At 34.3% G+C, this 23,031-nt stretch overlaps 1 protein-coding gene across 1 annotated transcript; it reads left to right on the forward strand.

The window, feature by feature from the left end:
- The first annotated feature begins 4,121 nt into the window (after positions 1–4,121).
- On the forward strand, positions 4,122–21,239 carry LOC108670895 (peroxisomal sarcosine oxidase-like). Its single transcript, XM_018158384.2, has 13 exons — positions 4,122–4,240; positions 5,702–5,800; positions 6,881–7,032; positions 7,067–7,174; positions 8,099–8,218; positions 9,568–9,652; positions 11,654–11,844; positions 13,345–13,417; positions 14,916–15,106; positions 15,768–15,909; positions 17,606–17,755; positions 18,758–18,833; positions 20,750–21,239. Exons 2-13 carry the CDS (start codon positions 5,702–5,704, stop codon positions 20,875–20,877), a joined length of 1,515 nt encoding a protein of 504 aa, XP_018013873.2. The 5' UTR covers positions 4,122–4,240; the 3' UTR covers positions 20,878–21,239.
- Positions 21,240–23,031: the final 1,792 nt, after the last annotated feature.

The following is a 23,031-nucleotide window of genomic DNA, read 5'->3' on the forward strand; positions in this document are numbered from 1 at the left end:
CATGTGTGGTGCAAGCTCTGCGGTTAGCCCCTGACTTGTGCCGCCCGACTCATGATGGTCGCTAACATGACAGGTGCTTACGACTGGTCGCCCGATGTGCATACGATGTGCCAACCGATGTGCATACGTCGGGCAACCAACGGCCAACCGATGTGCTAACGGCTGCCATGCTGGGTCGTACGATGTGCTAACGGCTGTCATGCTTGGTCGAACAATGTGCTTACGGCTGGCCACCCATCGCGGGTCGATGTACTTACGGCTTGCCACTCGTGACCATCTGATGTGCTTACGGCTGGCCACTCATGACCATCTGATGTGCTTACGGCTGGCCACTCATGACCATCTGATGTGCTTACGGCTGGCCACTCATGACCATCTGATGTGCTCACTTTTGGCCACTCATGTTCAACCGATGTGCTGGCCTCACTTGCATAATGTCTTCGTTTTATCATAGGTTTCCTCAGCGTAATAGAAAATAACGGAAGTTTACTATGTTCAGCAAAACTTTTTGCCGAATATCTGAAAATTTTGGACGAAATGTTCTATTTTGTGGGATTACCAGGGATTCAATTCCAGGAGTCACTATTTTTATTTTTGAGTCTTTGTGCTCTAAAAACAAACGGAACATAACAGTTTTTCAATTAATTTTTGTTTCTTGTGATAGAAAGTGGACGTGAACAACGAAATAAAAATGGTCTTGAAAATGTTGGACTATTACTTGCTTATTTTTTTTATTATTTACATTAGTTTATGTCCCTTGAGAATAATTATCATTTTCTTCGTCCCCATTTCTTTTTTTACGGCCATGTTATGCACGTAACGCATTTGTTCCAATCATATCATAGGTAATCATAGAAATTTGTAAGCTCTATTTGATTTCAAATTTGTAAGCTCTATTTTATATTTGCACAGATTTAAAATTTGTAAGCTCATTTGCAGAGAAACCGTCCGTCGACGCATCTTTTGTTTATTACATTTTTCCTCTATTAAATGAAGCTACAAGTAAAATTTATTCATATTGTTAGTTATGTTGGCTGACGCAACATGAAACTTCAGCTCATCATAGGCACGTAGATAAAATACCGCGTCGTCGCCTCTGTGAAGATAATAACATTTATACTCCTTAACTACTTTCAGAGATAGCAATGAGATATGAGATGACGACGACTGCACGAGTTCATTGACGACAGAACTGGCAGAATAAAGAGATTTAAAACTCACAATAAGTTATTCTAAATGAATGTAAAATCATGCGTTACGAGAGCATAATTCCAACAGCATAGAGATAGCAATGAGATATGAGATGACGACGACTGCACGAGTTCATTGACGACAGAACTGGCAGAATAAATAGATTTAAATAAATCACAATAAGTTATTCTAAATGAATGTGAAATCATGCGTTACGAGAGCATAATTCCAACAGCATAGAGATAGCAATGAGATATGAGATGACTACGACTGCTCGAGTTCATTGACGACAGAACTGGCAGAATAAAGAGATTTAAAAAACTCACAATAAGTAATTCTAAATGAATGTGAAATCATGCGATATGAGAGCATAATTCCAACAGCATAGGCCATTTGCCCATCAGATTGCACTAGACGAGACCAGTTTATCAGATATGCTGAGTGCCAAGCCAACAATTGCTTTAGTCTCCCAGACCGGCCGGCGGTCAGCCGCTGGCGCCCGACGCTTTCCTAAACAAGCGAAAGAAAAAAGCAGAATTGACAGCTCGCCATCACGACCACACAGCAGCTATGGCCGGCTTGTTGGCGACAATGAATACGACTATGAATGATTCAAGGTCGATCCAAATTAAGTGCGAAATTTTTTACATTCAGGTGAGAGGGACTTATTATTTTTTATTATTCATGTGAGAGGAACATCCAGGTGAGAGGGGATATTTTTTATAAGTGATATTTAAAAAATAGACAATACAATGTTCTAACTTGAGATGGCATTCGCGATACACGAAAGATCGAGAATTTGTAAATGACAATGTTGGTGAAAAATGCCAGACCTCAGTCGATAATGAAACTATAACAAGACGAGATCTCTTAAAATGTTTTATTCAAAGTCATGGAGAAGTCTATTGATACGAGTTATTTAATTTAGCTTAAGAAATACATATATAAATCCCCTAATTTTATTCAAGTTCCTATTGTTGTGCATTGACTATAAAATAGCTTCCTAGATATTCTGTCAATCGTATTACAGTAGTTTTTCTCGCTTTAAGTTTAGTTCACATTTGCTAAATGCGCTACATCTTATTTGGAAGGAGTGTCTAATCCTTAACTATATATTAACTAAATCCATATCCATAACTACATATTTACTAAATATATCCATATCCATAATTATATATATATATATATTCATATAATATATTTATATATCCCTAAAACTTTCACTCAGCATTCCACGGTCATCAATTAAACATTTTATTTCAACAATTTACAATTAACAACAAAATACCGTGTCGCGATTCAGGGCAACGCAAGGAGCAGTTCGCGCGTTCGCGTGACTAATCACCAGCACTTTGAATCGCGAATGGAAGTTCTTATTGACCAGGCTAGGCAAAGGCGGTCATATGGTCCTTAATAGATACTTTAAATCTTCAATAGCACATAAATATAGCCGTCTATTTTTGTAGACCTTGAAGAGTTGGGGGCCGTTAAAATTCTATAATATTGATGCAGACTAAATTGGAAACGTTGTGGAAACCAAATACCTTATAACGGTAGTTTAACAAATGTGAAACTATGAATCGCGAATGGAAGTTCTTATTGACCAGGCTAGGCAAAGGCGGTCTTCTGGTCCTAAATATATACTTTAAATCTTCAATAGCACATAAATATAGCCGTCGATTTTTGTAGATCTTGAAAAGTTGGGGGCCGTTAAAATTCTATAATATTGATGCAGACTAAATTAGTGGAAACGTTGTGGAAACCAAATACCTTATAACGGTAGTTTAACAAATGTGAAACTATTGTGCTAAGGCTCCCATTTTCTATTCTTTGAGGGCATTTCTCTCATTTTATAATTCGCAATGAACTTATGATTCAAATGACATAACGCATCAATTGGACAAAATTTCTTTACTTCATTTTGCAAAAAAAGTTTTTGCAAAAAACATTGTTTACTTCGTTTTCAAAAAAAAAGAAGTAAAAGACAATGAAACTTTTGTAGTAAAATTTCATTCGATATTGTTTACTGGAAATATCAATATTGTCTCTTATAGCTACTGATGCTCCTTTACTTCGGGAAGGTCGCGGCTTAATATTTGTTATTGACGATGGAGATCTGATCAACACAAAAAGATTAAATAGTGTATAGGCATTGGAGCCTAAAGCTATTTCGGTATCAAGTGAGAAAATTGTTAACAATCCATTTTACTGCGATTGGGAATAGGGAACAATTAAGCTATTTTTGACTGCTATTAGCCTCAGTAGACGATGGAAGTTGACTTCCAGCTTCATGCTCCAAATTTTGGATATTTTTAATGCGTATAACATAAGACTTTGAGGGAATTCATCAATTCTCCTTTCGCGCCTTTGTTTAATTTTTTCACTTACTGTTACAGTTGACCTGCAGACAATATGCGTACTTGAACGCGATATGGATTCTTGATCACGCTGAAAAAAATTATATAAATATTAATTTCTAATCTTTTACAATTAAAAATTCGTAATATGGGTATTTAATATTCATGCTTGATTAACTGTAGCTGAGAAGCACTATCATTGTAAGTTGGAATAGCAATAGCGAGTTACCGAGCATGCCTCTAAGTCAACCCCATGACTGGCTATAAGAACCTGAATCCAAGGTCAAAGATAAACCTGTTCAACGGCCAAACAAGAATGAACCAGATATCATAAGATGCTTATCACTCAACCAAAAGTTGATGTAACTTCTAAAATACATATCTCTCTCATTTGTTCACTACGACTGTAATCGAAGCATACAATTTTTCAATTCATAATGATTAAGGAATTATAATTCAGGTCCTAACAGTATCTCTTATCTCAGATAGCTGACTAGATCTCTGCTGCTGCCGATGATTGTAAATATTTCGAGCCGAACCTGAGCTACACCTTGTTTAGTTTGAACGCGACAACACTCCAGTGTAGTCGGGGAGTGAGAGAGCACTCTCAGATATTTATATTTAATTGGGTTCTTATTTTGATCTTGTTTCTCCAGACTGCGTGGTGCCTTATATATAATTAATTACTGAAGGTGAGCAATGATCATGCTTTAAACACTTTGACTCTTGACAATTCAACATAATTGGTGATCTCATATATTTAGTTGAGCGAATTTGTTTCGCGGGATCACTTGCGAGTTTCATAATTGTTCTAATTAATTATCTCCTTCCAGTTATTTCTCTTTCTAATCTAATTAATTCTAAACTAAACACTAAAGAAAACTAAAAAGAAAAAAACTAAAACACTAAAACTAAAAAGAATATTCACTCGGACTTTCTGATAAGTGAGAACTATATATAATGGGAAAACAATATAGTTTCATTCTATCAAAGGAGCAACTGAACTAGCTTGTTTAACAAATTTTCAGCTACGACCAGTTAAAAGTTCTGCACATGCTTTTACGCAGAGGCTATGCCTAACGCAACATGTTGTGAGGTCCTGCCTGTGCTGTTGCGTAATGTGGTGTGCTGCTGCCGGAGATTTATTTTACGACTGAGATACTCTCGAGAGGGGCAGCGGTCTTGAATGCATTATGTCCGTTGATAGAATATTCTAATGTTCGGAATTGTGTTCGTTATGTTCCACGAAATGCGAAATTAATCTGATCGTGGCAAACGACAATGGTTTCATGAAAAGATTTTCCGATTGTTTATACTTTCTCAGGATGCAATATACTCCAATAAATTTACATTTATCGAAACATAACATTTACTCATATTTAATGTAAGCATAAGATTGAGCTTACATTATTTGGTTTAGTCCGAAGATCCAAAGAATGCGTTTAATTGACTTCTTGTAGATCTTTCATGATTTATACCACAATTATAAAAGGAGTGAACAGATAAAAAAATTTCCATTATCTAGTTGGAATGTGCCGCATTTTGCGATACAATATTCCAAAATTCCCGGAATATATTTGTGGTTAATATGAAAGCGGAGCTGCAGTATTATATGTATATGGGCGCTTCCGTTCGGTCCATTTGACCATGAAGTTTTCGTGAGAAAAAAATTCAGAGCGGATAGAAGCGAAATGCATGTGATTCGTCGGACTAATGTATTTCCAGGGGTCGTATGCAGTTTATCCTGCTACGAGGGAAACATGTTAATATTAAGGCGGTGTTGCCATTGAAATAATGAGCTTAAGTTGGGATTAATATTCAGAAAGTTTTTTATTATTATTGTGTACGAGGTGTAACAATTAGGTGTTAGAATATATAATTTAAAGAGTTGTTCCAAGACACAACAGTTGATATTCAAATGATATTCGGCACCTAGATATACTTTTAGAGTTTTTTCGCATTGGAGAACGATGTTTAAACCATGAGTGAAAGTTTTTTGATGAAAGACGATGCTTGTCAAATTTCAAATGTGGCAAATGTACCACGAAAGTCCAACAATTTTCATTTCAATAGAGTCAATTTTCAGCGCTACTTTACTCACAAACTATCACAACAACTCGAATGAAATTGCCGATTTCATTTCTTTTATGCAGATGGAGTACGATGCTGCAGTGGTGGGCGGGGGTGTAATGGGCTACAGCACAGCACTGGAACTGGCGCGGCACGGCGCCCGAACTGTCCTACTTGAGCAGGTGTCTTAATTAAACATGTCCGGCTAATTAAACTTTTAGATATATGATTTAAAAACTCGCGAAAAATCTTCTTGAAAATATGCATTCATGAAAATTTTTACTGGAACTATAAGATTGCTTCGACGTAATTTTAAGCTTGTGCATGTTCTATGGCAAAATTATTGTACGACGGTGTTCTATTATCGTCAAAATGTTGGCAGACGGTAAAAACTTTCACGGAATAATATGTCTTGGTTGTGTGTCGACTCACGATAAATTGACATCAGTTCTGATGATGTGGTTCACGATTATCGTGGCTGTTTCGATTGTGAATAAGCAATGGAATAATAATCTTTCTCCATAGTACATAGTTGATAAGTTTTATACGTCTTCTGAAAAAAATTAGTTACTTACAAGTTTATAACTTCATAAAAAATTTTTGTTTGACCAAAGTGATGGCATTATGAAAGGATAATTGAAATGATATTTTAACAAATGTCAGGATAGGCAGAAAATATAGGTCTCATATTCTCTTTTTAAATGAAAACTATGAAATTGAAGAAAAAACATTTAACAAGCAAAGAAATTTAAATAAAACTTGTGATATTGCTAGAAAACAATTGAAATTGAGTTTGTTGCTAAAAATTAATTCAATATGGAGAAATAATTACCTGCTGCAATTTTCATTCCTAATTTGCGTGGGTATGAAGTGCGTGTTATCATTGCTGAAATATTTTTATCAGAAATTTTATGAAATATAATTACAATTATAAGTGTCCCCTTGCTGTTGTTTACATACCGACATTTTATGAGAATCGAGTGCGCCTTATCATGGTTGATCATTTTCTGTATAAAGAACATTTAATATATGAAATATAACTACAGTGATATATGAAATATAGCAACAATGATATATGAAATAAAGTAACAATGATATTTGAAATATAGTATCAATGATATATGGTATATAGTAACAATGATATATGAAATATAGCAAAAATTATATATGAAATATAGTAACAATGATATTTGAAATATATCAACAATTATATATTTATTATATTGAATATTTTAACTATGATATATGTGACACTGCGACAGTTTCCATCCCCCCACACGCGGGGATCGAGCACAGGACAGAGCAGGATCACTAGGATCGCAAACTGCGGCGCCCAAGAAATGAATGCCATCATGGCCGCTGCTCTCGAGGCGTGGAGAAATATCGAGAAAGAAATAAACAAGGAGCTTTTGATGTGAGTGGCAAATATATGAGAAATATCGAGAGAGAAACATCGAGAAAGAAATATGGTTAGGGGAAATATCGAGAGAGAAACATAAAGAAAGAAATATGGCTTGGAGAAATATCGAGAAAGAAATAAACAAGGAGCTTTTGATGTGAGTGGCAAATATCATTGACTGCCTTTCTTCCAATAATTTTACTAAATATCAATCAATAAGAAGCTTTTGGTATTGAAAACGAAAATGACTTGATTGGAATTCACACATAATTAATTTGTTAAATGAGAGGTAAGTAGATTAAATCAGTAGGAAGCCTATGATTTTAGTAGCAGAAAAGCCTTCCAAGGAATTTATTTGTCATTATTTGGTCTATAGTGAGAGGGTTTCGGTGATTATTAAAAAAAATGTACTATCAGATTTGAGAAAACGAAACATTCAAATCTCAATCAGTACGTAGCGTATCTGTTGATAGTGCGGATTGTTACACAAAACAAAAAACAACACCGAAAAATAATTGCCTGGTTTCTAATTTTAACCACTACATTTCACAAAAGGCATCGTCTTGCATTCTTCACTGCATGATATCAAACAAACACAAAACATTGCTAAACTGCGCAGAGTGCCGCACTCTTGTTAGTCTAGCAGGTCAATGGTACGTCACGCAAATGCTCCTCATAAAACTGTTCTCTTTCTTTTGTGAGCAATAGCTTTAGGCTTTTACAAAGAACAATCTGATAAATATTTTGTTATATCACAATTATCATCTTTTTTTTGGGCTCTCTCAATCCGTGAGCTCCCATTTCTATACTACGGTCATTCGTATATTTCCTTTCATGTGCAGGCATTCTCTTATCTTTATTTCAAATAATGGAGGTGTTCAACCCTATACAATTTCTGCAATCATTTAACCGTTGACATTCGTTTAGAAAAACGCATAATTTCAGCACAACCATTCTACCCTGGAAGCACTATAGTGTACTAAGAGTAGCATTGTATCGTATAGTAGTAAATAAAATGCAAAATTCTTCCAATGTTCCATTTAAATCCATGTAAATAATGAAATAATGAAAATAATGACAGCCCAGCCCCGCTGTTATGCGTGGGCACCGCGCGCTACATGGCCAACATGAGACGATCCATCGTAGAGGCGGGAGGTCAGCCTTTGCCCACGACTGTACAGGAGCTACGCCAGCAGTTTGGGTGAGCTTATATACATTTTTCGCCAACTGAATGCATTAGCTTTTAATTTTAACCTCTCTTTGCGGGTGTATTAAATGTATCGATGACTGTTTGTATTAATTTATCTGACAAATATGCGACCTGCAATGTTGCCGGGTTGCATGTGAAGAAGTACAAATATCTTTCCGTTGAAACCTCTCTTTGCGGGTGTATTAAATGTATCGATGGCTGTTTGTATATGATTGTCTGATAACTCTAGAGTTGCGGCCCGAATTTTGGGGCTGAAGTATAACGAAAAACGCATCATTTCAAGTAAAAAAGTAACCGCTTGTCCTTAGTCTTTTTTCTGGGGTTCCGAATTCAAACAAAATAATAGATATTGGAGTTATTTCATGCCACACATAATTCCATTCATATTACAGCCAGGCTCGCTATAACTTAGGATTCATCGTACATTTGTAGGTCTCTGGCACCATGCTCGGTGTTCTTAATTCTAATGAGTGTCTTCATATAGTTGTTGATCTCAAAACACTTGCCTCAATTTGTCTGTGCAACGAAATTGACTGCACTAAATTAGAGTATAAATAGATAATATATAAACATTTCTCAAGGAGAATGCTAGTATAAAGAGTTATGTAAGATCAAACTCATCATTCTTAAATTGAGTTAGCCATAGGTAATGATATAAAGATCAGTACTCACTGCAGTGAGTGACAGAGAGCGCATTTTCTCGCCGACGAAAACGTGAAGTCACGAACAGACGGACAGACAGACGGACGGACGGACGGACGGACGGACATGACGAGCACAATAGCGCCTTTTTTCCATAAATGAGAAAATGCGGTAAAAAATGGTGTTCAGATGAACAGCTCTAGAAGTGGACTGATAAATGATAATTGCCCCTACCAACAAACCTTCAAATTGGATGAGTTGAGCTGAAAAATATTTTCGATGTTATGTGCTTAATTGAGAATAATTTTCGATGTTATGTGCTTTATAATTAAATTAAAATCAACGACAAGTAATTAAAATTAAATAAAAGAGGCAACTTCAATTGCTATCTCAAAAGAACCCTGCAATGTAGCCAGGTCGGCGACGAAAAAGTACACATTTATTTCCATTGAAATTTCGCATCAAAGCTAATGTTTAGCACTGACCACAGTTTCTTGAAATAACTTACCCCGCACTACTGCAAAATATAAAAAGTTATAATTCACATAATATGCTCCCGCTGCAATACACCCTTGGCTTAAAATCGAAGCCTATAAGTAACTTAGATGGGATACAGGAAGAAGTTTCCTACTTTGCAATTCCGACAGAAGAAGATGCTGTGGACTTTCCTGAATGATAAAATTTCTATCTCATTTCAGCTACAACTTTCCGGCAGACCTCGAAACTTTCTTTGACACTAAGGCCGCAGTGATGCTTGCTGATCAGTGTATCCTCGCACTCAAGGTACTGTAGTGTTTATTTAAGATGCAATCCAAGCATTGCGTGCAGAAATAAATTCGTTTTTCGAAATTGTGTGTGAAGCGCATTATATGTAAATATAGTTTTAGTGTTACAATAATTTTTTTTTGGTACAGAAACATTTTGTGAAATTTAATATATATCAATATTTCAACGATGATTCAAACAACGTTTCGTTTTATAGAGTTTCAACAAATTTTGTTAGTTTGATGAATTTGCTTTGAATTCACATGCAATTCTTCCCAGCTTTTATTTGCGCTAGAAGATCAGAAATATGGATATCTTAAAACCACACGCAAAGATATCTTTGATCGCGACCGTGACAGTTTTAATGACATTAAAAAGAAAGAAGCATAGCCAAGGTCAAGCACTAAAAAGTGAGAAATGAAATCCAAAGGAAAAACCAGATTTGTGAAAAATACCAGCACTGGTATTTTTCACATAAAATCATGGGGCGAGCACTGGTATTTCATAAAAAATCATGTGGCGAGAAAAGCAGTTCACTAAGCGGCATTTAAGTAAAGTTCTTCGAAAATATGGCCAGTTAAAAATATTTTTTCAAACAAGTTCTGAGCTAACGCAAGACTTTGTTCGCGTTAATTTAGGTAGAATATTAAACTTTGGAGCAATTCTCACGCATAAAGTTTCCTTAACATGGGCCAAACTTTCAAAGTAAGACGTGCCTTTTGAAGGAACTTTGTTAATCTTTGAGATTACAAAGTGTGAGCGAAAATTTAAATTAAATTTTTAATTTATTGAAGAAGAAATTATTCCATGTTAATTTGGGCACCGCCCGTTAAATTTTTTAGTTATTTACTCATTAAAGTTGAAGGCTTTGCTCGTTCAAGTTTATTTCGACTCGAGGCTCATTTAAAATTAAGCAGCACCCAATGTTGTAACAATATTAAGATCTAAATAGAGCCATTACGGGTCTTACATTTTTAATGCGAGTTCATCAAGTAAACTTCATTTTAAAAACATACATCTTGCATAAATAATAAATTTTAAGCGTAATTTTAACGACGATATTGACTTCCATCAATATGAATATGATAAAGAAAAGCAAGATTAAAAAATTTAACTTTTTTGACTCAAATTTCATCACGGTGATGCATTTTACAGTGGTTTGCGATGCGAAGTTCAAGGTTTTATACATATTTAATTTAAACTAAGATCTTGATTTATGCTCCGCAAACTACTTCTCATAATACTTTCGTACAGGCTACTCATCATAGATGAGCTTGAGAGACGCTGGCAAATATTTTGCTTAATGAATGAACATTATTCAGATTTTCATATCACAATGAAGACATGGACGGATGTAATAATGCGTAATTGCTCCCTAATTAGCATCAAAATTATTTATTTCATTGTTTCATGGTAACTTACTTCGTTTACAATTTACCTAGCCAAACTACAGTGCTAGGAAAAATCATATATTTTGCATTCAAAATGAATTTTTTCGAGTCTGCGCTAGTCGACAGAGCATCGAGATAATAAACATCCACAACTAACACCAAAAGACTAGGATAAAAATGAAGACGTGTTTTTAATTCATCCTGAGCTTGAATAGTATTCAGATTCGTTTTAATAAATAACAGGGGTAGTTTAGGTGTCATAGATGCGTACCAAAAATATGTATTTTGTTATTACGTTTTAGTCAATGCAAATTATTACATAACAATTAGAACACATCACATTTGTTTGGTGACTAAAATAACGCCAAAATGAAGGAATATTTCGCGTGTCACTTGAAGGTCACATGTAAAAATTAGTGTAAACTAAAATCACGTGTGAAAAATTAGTGTAAACTCAAATCACGTGTAAAAAATTAGTGTAAACTAAAATCACGTGTAAAAAATTAGTGTAAACTCAAATAACGTGTAAAAAACTATTGTATACTTAAATCACGTGTAAATGCAATTTAATAGTAGTTTAGGAAAATATACCCATGGTAAATCGCGAATAAGTTCTTTCTTTTTGCAGGAGTTATTCATCCGTTATGGAGGAACTGTCCGCGACCGGTGGCCGGTGTCCACCGTGACGCCGTTGGAGGACAATAAAGTTAAGATAAGCGGGCCAAATGATGGCCACATAATAGCGTCGAAGGTGGCCATTTGCGCCGGCCCTTGGACGGGCCCGTTGATGAAAAGCCTTGGTATTGATCTTCCCTTAACGTGAGTAACACATTACATACATATAGATGCTTTACCGCTTAACATGAATATTACCAGGAAATAATCAATCATAATTAATACCTAAGAATTTGAAATAACATAGCAACAATAAGCGCGACTAAAATTTTTGTCATTAAGCGATGCTACAATGAATATTTGAGAGTCTTGGATGACTAACTTCTTTTCCTTCTCAATATTGTTTAAATACATTTTTTAATCTATTTTAAAGGTATCCAACTTAGAGAAGAGTTTAATACATTTGGGAAAAATGTCAATCTAGAGAGAGAGAGATCCTTGTCAATCCAGAGAGATCCTTGATGACAAACGTCATGTGACTCGATCTCGAAGCCACTTCGTGGGAGAAATAGTTGTAATCTTCGGTTTTCGTTAATGAATTTAATAACTGTTATAACGGTATGAATACAGTCAAAAAACACGTATCANCTTATTGAGGTCTTGATGAGAGTATGAGATACGTCTGCTACTTAACATTTTTCTGAGTCGGGTAATACTCAGTACATTCGATTTGATGAAAGCGTTTCAACAACTTCTTGATTGCTTTCACGAGACGCAAGGAGCAATTTCGAACATTTCTGTTTTCAGAAATGACCAGAATATTTTTTCTTATCACAATCTTCATGCTCATCATGCATAAATTACTGAAAGTTACCAGATTGTAATCATTTTAAACAATTTCTACAAGGAAGTTGGTCCCAAAATTAGCCTCAAAGTTTAAATAAAACGTACTCTGAATATTTTCAAATGTTTTTTAACGTATTGTCATTCGAAAACATTTCAAGAAAGCACCAAGTGTTACAAACTACGTATAAGTTAAGTCTGAATGCATCTTTTATGATCGCTTCTTTCTAATAAAAAATAGTCATCAACACTTTCGATGAAATAATTCAATTGCTTTCAAGCGATTGAATTTGACTCTATAGGGGCCAATCGTTAACATAAACCAACCTTCTTATCGATGTTAGCCTGTAGTCTCATCAGTCATGGGGCTAATTAAAATGGTCTATTGTTCGCAGCTAATTTATTTATGAGATTTGTATTCTATTGGGAAATTTTATTCATATTCGAGCACTGTTGGATCATTAAAAGATATATTATGCGAAACAAAAACGAATTTAGAGGTTTGGACATAGTTACGTTACATAGTGTACATACATACATGTACAAATACACTATGTACATAGACATAGAGTATAGTTACGTGTACATAGACGGCACATTGAAAGTATGTGGGGTGAGCTGAATAATAATGAAATAATTCCCAGAAATTCGTTCAATCTTCAAACTGAACTTCTGTATTACAACTTGACTTTGAAAATACCCAATGGACATCTTGATAGATACATGACCCCATTGCCCCTATAAGACATGACCTATAGATACATGACCCTATTGTGCCAATAAGATATGACCTATAGATACATGACCCTATTGTGCCAATAAGACCTGACCTAGAGATACATGACCCTATAATGGCCAACATGAGACGATCCATCGTAGAGGCGGGAGGTCAGCCTTTGCCCACGACTGTACAGGAGCTACGCCAGCAGTTTGGGTGAGCTTATATGCAATTTTTCGATTAATTTAGCATTCATAAGACCTTTGTAGGTCTCAGGCGCCATGTTCAGTGTTTTTAATTTAAACGAGTGTCTTAATATACAGTAGATGTGATCTTATACAATTGTCAAAATTTGTCTGTGCAAAGAATTTGACTGGACTGCATTGGAGTATAAATAAATATAAAATGAACAATTCTGAAGTAGAATGCTAGTATGAGTTAAGTATGCTTCAACTCATCATTCTCAAATTGAGCTAGCCATAGATAATGATATAAAAAATGGTGTTCAGATGAACGGCTTTAAAAATGGATTGATAAATGATCATTTCGACTACCAACAAACCTTCAAATTGAAAGAGTTCATTAAGCTGAAAAATATTGACGAATAATTTTTTATGCTAAGAGCTTCACAATTGAATCAAAATGACAAGTAAATGAAAATGAAACACAAGACGTAACTTCGATTGTTGCCTCAAAAGAACCCTGCAATGTTGCCGGGTCGGCGACGATTAACTACACATTTTTTTCCTTTGAAATTGCGCATCAAAACTAATATTTAGCACTGACCACAGTTTCTTGAAATAACTTACCCCGCACTACTACAAAATATAAAAAGTTATAATTCACATAATATGTTCCCGCTGCAATACATTAAGCGTAATTTTAACGACGATATTGACTTCCATCAATATGAATATGATAAAGAAAAGCAAGATTAAAAAATTTAACTTTTTTGACTCAAATTTTATCACGTTGATGCATTTTACAGTGGTTTACGATGCCGCAAATTACTTCTTATAATACTTTCGTACAGGATGCACATCATAGATGAACTTGAGAGACGCTGGCGAATGTTTTGCTTAATGAATGAATATTATTCAGATTTTCATATCACAATGAAGACATGGACGATAGTATTAATGCGAAATTGCTCCCTAATTAGCATCAAAATTATTGCTTACATTGCACTACAACCAAACTATAGTACAGTACAAAAATAATTTATTTTGCATAAAAATTAATTCTTTCGAGTCTGCGCCCTTCGTCAGAGCATCGAGACAATAAACATCTACAACTAACACCAAGAAGACTTGAATAAAAATACAGACTTGTTTTTAATTCATCCTGACATTTAATAGTAATCAGAGTCGTTTGAATAAATTACAGGGGCTATTTAAGTGTCGTATATGCGTACCAAAAATAGGTACTTATTTTGCTAATATGGCATAGTCAATGCGAATTATTACGTAATAATTTTAACACATCACATTTGTTTAGTCACTAAATAAAGCCCAAATGAAGGAATAATTTGAGTGTCACCTGAAGGTCACGTGTAAAAATTAGTGTAAACTAAAATCACGTGTAAAAAATTAGTGTAAACTCAAATCACGTGTAAAAAATTAGTGTACACTAAAATCACGCGTAAATGCAATTTAATAGTAGTTTAGAAAAATATACCCATGGTAAATCGCGAATTAGTTCCTTCTTTTTGCAGGAGTTATTCATCCGTTATGGAGGAACTGTCCGCGACCGGTGGCCGGTGTCCGCCGTGACGCCGTTGGTGGACAATAAAGTTAAGATAAGCGGGCCAGATGATAGCCACATAATCGCTTCGAAGGTGGCCATTTGCGCCGGCCCTTGGACGGGCCCGTTGATGAAAAGCCTTGGTATTGATCTTCCCTTGACGTGAGTAACACATTACATATAGATGCGTTACCTCCTAACATGAATATTACCAGCAAATAAAAATATTTACCAAAATATTTATTACCAAAAGAATTATTTTCCAAAAATAAAAAATAAAATTAAACATAGCAACAATACGCTCAATATAACGTGAGTAACACATTACATATAGATGTGTTACCGCTTAACATGAATATTACCAGCAAATAAACAATCATAATTAATACCTAAGAATTTAAAATTAAACATAGCAACAATACGCGCGACTAAAATTTTTGCCATTAAGCGATGCTAAAATGAATATTTGAGATTCTTGGATGGCTAACTTCTTCTCCTTCTCAATATTGTTTAATTACATTTTTTAATCTATTTTAAAGGTATCCAACTTAGAGAAGAGTTTAATACATTTGGGAAAAATGTCAATCTAGAGAGAGAGAGATCCTTGTCAATCCAGAGAGATCCTTGATGACAAACGTCATGTGACTCGATCTCGAAGCCACTTCGTGGGAGAATTTGTTGTAATCTTCGGTTTTCGTTAATGAATTTAATAACTGTTATAACGGTATGAATACAGTCAAAAAACACGTATCAAAAACAAAACTTAAAAATACAGAAAATTCTAATAAAACATGTTTTATTGAATAATACCTACACATCGTAGGTCGGTGCGCACATCTGTTTGGTATTGGAAGCCAAAGCGGGATGACTTCAAAGGGCACTCGTTCATGTACATGGACTCTGATGTACCCACTCATGACTTCTACTACGGCCTACGTTCCGTAGAATATCCTGGCCTGATCAAAGTGAGCAGCAATTGTTATCAATCCTCTACCATCCATTGATTTCATAACTCAGGTGCGTCTGACATTAGAATTCTAATTTGAGGAGATTGGGTTTGTTGGCAGGGGGCTGTAATGCGCCGGGTAGGTAGTCAATTATGCATCATAACCCTCTTACAAATCATAAGAAGATTATTGGTGATCGCTCGGTTGCCGATATACGGCCATCCTTGCATGTATTATAACGGCATTTGAAGTTCAAATGGAAAAACTGGAGTTTATTATAATAGGTTCCAGCAAAATTGTGCGCTGGAAGCAAATTTGTTGTTGAGAGTTGTTGTCATAATTTAACAAAAAGAGAAATTTAACGGCAGCAATTGTATTTATTTCTTTTAAGCAAACTCAAAAATTTATGAAATACCATCGTCGATCATTAGTTTGGTAATTGAATATAAGTTTAGATTACGCAGTGGATGCTTTACATTTTGTAATAGGCATAAAAAGTATTTGGATCCACGTATTTTCAACTTTTTAGCGCATTTTCTCATTTATGGAAAAAATGCACTATTGTGCTCGCCATGTCCGTCTGTCCGTCCGTCCGTCCGTAACTTCACGTTTTTGTCGACGAGAAAATGCGCTCTTTGTCACTCACTGCAGTGAGTACTGAGTTATGTTTTTTTATTGTTGTATTCCGTTTCAAATTCATTTAGTAACCTTTCCAGGAAACATCAGCAGCACAGTTTCAAGATTTAATCTGTTATTTTCAACCATTGTTATTGAAACAATTGTTTCAATAACAATGAAACAATTACAAAAATGTTATTAGTTTTATGGAAACTCAATGACTGAAAAGATGCCATTGCAGATAATTAATTTGGTAATTAAACATGAATTCAGATAACAGAATGGCACCTATAATATACTATGTATTACTGTATTAGGTATAAAAGGTATTTGGATCCACGTACTTACAACTGTTATTTGTTGTATTTACAAATTATTCGTTTCTAATTCCTGTTGCAACTCTTTCACATAACATCAGGTGCATAGTTTCAAGTTTTAATCAATAACTTGTTTACTTTCTAACTTTCCATTGATGAGAAAATACCACTCTTAATTCTTGGCCGACATTCTTTGGGTTATTGGACTTGTAAAGCAAAATTGAAGCCATGAGGCCCAGCCTCCACACGCAAGTATTTCTTTTATGTTAAAACAGTGTTACTTATTTCTGAATTATAAAATATTAATTCAAGAATATTTTAAAGAAATTCTTCAGTAAGTTTAATTTAAAGGTATTGAGACAGCAGTGAGACAGTTATCTAATATAATATTACAATGGAGTTTGAACTCAAATAATAATTCTTTTACTCGGTTCGTTTGAGTGCATTATTATTTGAAATAATATGCGTATAAAATATATGTTTTAAAAACAATACTTCTAAAGTCGCCATTGACTCCGATGTTACACATCTACAATGAATTTCTAATTACATATTAGAAATTACTTATTACATATTTTTATTACTTAATTTAATTACTTAATAATATAATTTAATTTAATTTAAATTTAATTACTTAATAATTTAATTTATTATTAATTACTTAATGCTTATTATTATAATTGAAGAACTTTCTAATTAAACTTTACACATGAACAAGCCTAGACTCAATTGCGAACAGATTCAGTAATGCTTCATACATCAATTTTTTCTTCGTCCAGCTGTGTGTTCACGCGGGCGTTCCCTGTGACCCCGACCACCGTGACATCGTAGCCACGGACGCCCTGCTGGTGAAGGGACAGCAGTTCGTGGCAGAGGTCTTCCCGTGCTTGCATGCTCAGCCTGTTATAAAAGAAGCATGCATGTATACCGTGAGTTATAACAACCATATGTTTTAATAGATCATTAAATCGTAGAATTGTAACATGAAAAAAATGCTATCTGCTATATGATGTAATATTACTGATAGAAACTTTATTATTTTTTTGTAATATTTATAATAGATCATTAAATCTCAGAATTCTTCTATGGACTGTGAGTTATTCTATTCTATTCTTCTATAACGGTGAGTTATAACAACCATATGTTTTAATAGATCAATTAATCGTAGAATATTGTAACATGGAAAACAAAGGATATCTGCTATATGATGTAATATTACTGATAGAAGTTTTATTTTATTTTTTTTCATTTATAATAGATCATTAAATCTTCGAATTCCTATATGGAAAACAAAATGATATCTGCTATATGACGTAATATTAATGATAAAAGTTTTATTATTTTTTAACATTTATAATAGATCATTAAATCTTAGAATTGTTTAATGGAAAACAAAGGATATCTGCTATATTACGTAATATTACTGATAGAAGCTTTATTATTTTTTGTAACATTTATAATAGATCATTAAATCGTAGAATTCTTATATGGAAAACAAAATAATACATCTGCTATATGACGTAGTTTTACTGATAGAAGCTTTATTATTTTTTTGGTACATTTATAATAGATCATTAAATCGTAGAATTCTTATATGGAAAACAAAATGATATCTGCTAAATGACGTAATTTTACTGATAGAAGTTTTATTATTTTTTTTTTGCATTTATAATAGATCATTAAATCGTAGAATTCTTATAGGGAAAACAAAATGATATCCGCTATATGACGTATTTTTACTTGTTAGAAGCTTTATTTTTTTATTGTAACATTGCGCAAACTGTGTGGAAAGATCTGTGAAATTGGCACGATGTCGAAATTATTCGCTAACGTTTTCAACGGTTTATGCAATTACATTTAATGCAATTATTGCTTAATTCAAAGCTGAATATAATATATCAATGTTTCCATCTCATGTCCCTATGCGCCAGCTGACGCCTGATCAAGAAATGATCCTGGACGTCGTTCCAGGCCATCCCAACATTGCATTCGCTTGCGGATTTTCAGGTAAGCCCTGGATTTACCGGGCAGTGACCAGATAACCCAGCGCTGTAAAATCCAAATCTCATTTCAACAAGACGATGAAAGGGTTAACGTAATTTCAATGCCAGTTTTAGGGAGAAAATAAGTATTGTTTGATGGTAATGTTATTTTTTGGTATATGGTATATGGTCTACTCTAAGTTTTATGATATATGGTCAGTTTGAGTATGTTCAAGCTGAAGATATTGTTCTGAAAATAATATGAAATATCATAGTGAACTCATGTTAATGATCTTTGTCAGCAATAATGTATTCCCTTTTGAAGTGTGTCATGAACCACATCGTAATTGCAGTAGAACAAAAAGACGTCTAGGAAAATACCCGCCTTGTCTGAATTATAGCGAATAAATTTCAACTCATTGGAGACGGCATTTGTCGCTGGGATTCTTTACATTCGAAAGTTCCGCGAAAGGCAACGAATTATATAAATGACCAAATAACATTTTATTTTATGGTAGTAAAGCACAACGAGAAGCCATTATTTTTGGTAGTTCATCATTCAGAATTGTGAAAAGTTTGAATCTAATCAAAGATAGCTGAGCATTAGGCAACGATCGCTACACTATACATTCACATCGGACTGGCTAAGGATAGCAGCTACAGAATTTCCGCGATCCCGGTTTGTTAAGACGTCTTGTTCTGTAGGTTCGTTCGGTTCACGGGCATGGAAGTTACAACAAGTCTGTAGTATCAATTTATTTATTACCTTGCTACGACGTACATACTAAATTACAGCCCCATGCTCAGACGAATGAAAGGGTTATATTGTACAAAGTGTTGCTCAATTTCTCACCAACAGCTAGAGTTAAGAACGAACGTAGCACAGATAAGCTATCATGCTGAGTAAAACTGGGTCAGGACGGCTTACACAAGGGAAAAAGTCCATGTTTTATTTTTGATAAAATGTACTTTTTTTTTTTTGAGTGGATCTTGTTTGCTTAATTATTCGATGTATTTTAAGGCTTGCAAAATCTGAGCAGCGTGAGCTCGTAACTTGTCCAATTAAAACTTGTAGCATTTCTTAATATTATTCGTGCCATAAACAATGTACATATTTTGAAATAAATTTTCTCATGAGTCCCTCAAAATTTGTCGTGCAAAATTATGCTGATTACTATATAACATTATGGAATGACCATTAGGAGAATTATAATTTGTAAATTTATAAAGTAAATTTTCACACTGTAAGTAATCTGAATGATTTACTTGCTTATACATGATTGATCCCTGAAATTTAAGATAACTTTCATGAAAATTCACTTCTCATCTATGCTACACTATTTAAATTCTTCATTTCCAACACACATGCTTCAGAATCATCATTGATTATATTTATAAAAGTTTTACAAAAATTTCTACCTCTAAATAGAATTGTTTAAATCTAAAGAAATTTCATGCAACTAAATTAATTTATCTTGTGAATGAAATAGAGTATTAGATTATTAAGTGACATGTTTCTCTGGGGAAAATAACTTCTTTATTCTTCTTAATAACTTCGAGAAATAATTGGCCTCTGCCTTTAAAATTCAGGCTATTTTCCAGAGTGAGTCATCCCGTAAGGGATGCCAAAAGTACTTTGCGAAATACTTACTCTAAGGAAACGGATAACTACTAATTTAAGAAATACGGAGTAGTACTTACTTTAAGAAATACGGAGAAGTACTTACTTTAAGAAGTATTTAATTTAGGAAGTACGGAGAAGTACTTATTTTATGAAGTACGGAGAAGTACTTACTTTAACAAGTAAAAAAAGTATTAACTTTAACATGATCGGAGAATACTTATTTCAAGTAGAACGGAGAAGCACATACTTTAACCTAAGTTCTTCTCCGCAAGTATCTACCAAAATTGGTTGTAATTTTGTCCTCTTGTTCAATAAAGGCGCGGGGTTCAAGATCGGTCCTACAGTTGGACGTCTGCTGCGCCAGCTGCTCCATGGAGAGGAGCTCGATCACGACATAAGCCGCTTCCGGGCCGCGCGGTTCACTAGGCCGCAAGCCAAATACTAATAGTTGGGGGCAAAATAATTAATTTCTTATATTTTCCTAATTGTTACTAACACGTAGTGTTGGTAACACTACGGGTCACTATTTTATATAGTGACACGTGTTTTTTGTCACTATAGCAACACGCTACGTGTCACTATTTATTTTTTCACGTGGATACAGATAGTATCACGTAGCACTGAGGCGCCCGTTTGACAGCGCTTGAGTTAAAATAAATAAAATGCTTATAATTTCTGGGTATGTAGCATTCAAGTCTTTTTATCTGTGCTTATGAATTAGAAAAGCATGTTTCTTTTGCATCACAAAAATAACAGATAAATATGGCTTTAAATTTTAAGAATAAAGGTTAAATTCAGTTATTAATTATCCTGTTGAATTTAAAATATCCCCTGAAATTTTTTCATTGAAGTCACTTCCTGGTAAAAATTTGTGAATGAAATTGATTCATAAGAAGGTGGTCTCGAACAGCTAAAGACTGTCAATATCACACAACCACTCTGAAGCTGGCTACCCGAGAAGCTTTTTAAGTTATTCCTGTGCAGCTGCCTGCCGTCTGGAGCAGAAGAGGCCTTTTATATTTCTAGAAAATATCTTCTTATTTCTCAAGGAAGCAGATCTCTTTATCGACATTTCAGGTACGAGAGTTAGAGGGGCAAATTGGGCGCAGCAAAAGTTTACAGAAGCTGAGCAGCTTCTAAAAAATCGTGCAACATCAGCACTTTTGTCCCTTCAAGTCAGGGCATTTGGACGGGGCTTTAGAGGGCGGCAGCTTTATACTAATCTGCTTGCTCTGCCTTGTCGCTTATTAAGTGAACCGTGATATTTACAAGTAAAGAATCTAGTAGATGAATGCTGTTTCTGACATATTTTTACGATGCTGTTATTTTAGATGCTTAAGAAACATTTAGTATAGAATTGTTTCCTGTAGATTAATGCTGCTCCAAATATATTTTTGCTATTCATCTATTTTTGACGCTTAAGAAACATTTATTAAAGAGTTGTTTACAGGTATGAATTATATTTTGGTTCTCAACAGCTTTCGGGGATATGATCGTCGTTTAAAAATTAATGTATTCGATCATTAGTATCAACTTCAGTTTAAATGTCACAAAACCCGCAGAAATAAATTATGTCATGCAATACATTGGATGTCAGACTCAGACGGCATATCCATTAAGTTAAATTATCAGCAATCAGATATCAAATACATTCATGCATTAATTTTATACGAGTACTATCTTAAAAAAATTTTAACTGATGCGGAATTTCGAGCTTTTTCCGACCTTCTGATTGCCACTCTTAAATATGTTTTTTATTAAAAAAGCAGCTAGGCTTGAGAACACAAAGTCACATTTCATTCAGTTATATAGGTTGATGCCAGAAGTTTTAATACAATGGTCACATGAAAGCTTGACTTCTAATAGTATTTTTTTTTCTAAATCAATTGAATCAAATTTAGGATTGTTTTTATGTATAATTTTTTATTTAATATACGTTACGTCTTATGTTGATAAATGATAGGTTGCTTACAATGAATATTAATGTAGGGTTGGCTTATGAAATTCGATGCCACTCGTCGATTATTGAACCTCCAATATTGTACTTCTAAAGAGTTCAGAACGATATAAACATTAGAGATGCTATAGAAAAATGAACATCACATATCCGATATTTAAACTAAAATAATTATTTGGGGGCATTTATTCGGTCCCAATGAAATGAATAGCACGAGTGAGTAATATAAAAATTACATTAAAATACAGCTTCAGAGGAGTGAACAATGAGAATTTTCATCATAAGAAATCCCTTAAAATAATTCTACTCAAAGACCACAGTGAATCAAACAACTCAAACTAAATTTACCGCCCTCATGCAATCTGTATAATAATGGTTCTACTCAGAGAACACAGTAAATCAAATAACTCATACCTAATTTACCGCCCTCAATTCAATCCTTATAATAATCGTCCAAGTGGAATCTGGCGCAAAGGATTTATACAAGGAACAATAAAAGCGCCAGGTTTCAGAAGTGCCTCACAGGAGAACCTCATCACTTTAGTCATCATACTGGGCTGATAGCCAGCATCCTCCTGAGAGGAAGCCTTTTCTTGGCTCCTCAAGAGACTCAATGTCAGGGGAAATTTTTCTCCGTGACGA

This window comes from Hyalella azteca, unplaced genomic scaffold, assembly GCF_000764305.2.
Source record: "Hyalella azteca isolate HAZT.00-mixed unplaced genomic scaffold, Hazt_2.0.2 contig5424, whole genome shotgun sequence".
NCBI lineage: Eukaryota > Metazoa > Arthropoda > Malacostraca > Amphipoda > Hyalellidae > Hyalella > Hyalella azteca.

Coding starts and splice junctions, on each gene's coding strand:
- LOC108670895 (XM_018158384.2), top strand. CDS start 5,702: ATGGAGTACGATGCTGCAGTGGTGGGCGGGGGTGTAATGGGCTACAGC. Junction 8,219..9,567: donor GAGCTACGCCAGCAGTTTGG/GTGAGCTTATAT, acceptor ATCTCATTTCAG/CTACAACTTTCCGGCAGACC. Junction 9,653..11,653: donor AGTGTATCCTCGCACTCAAG/GTACTGTAGTGT, acceptor TTCTTTTTGCAG/GAGTTATTCATCCGTTATGG.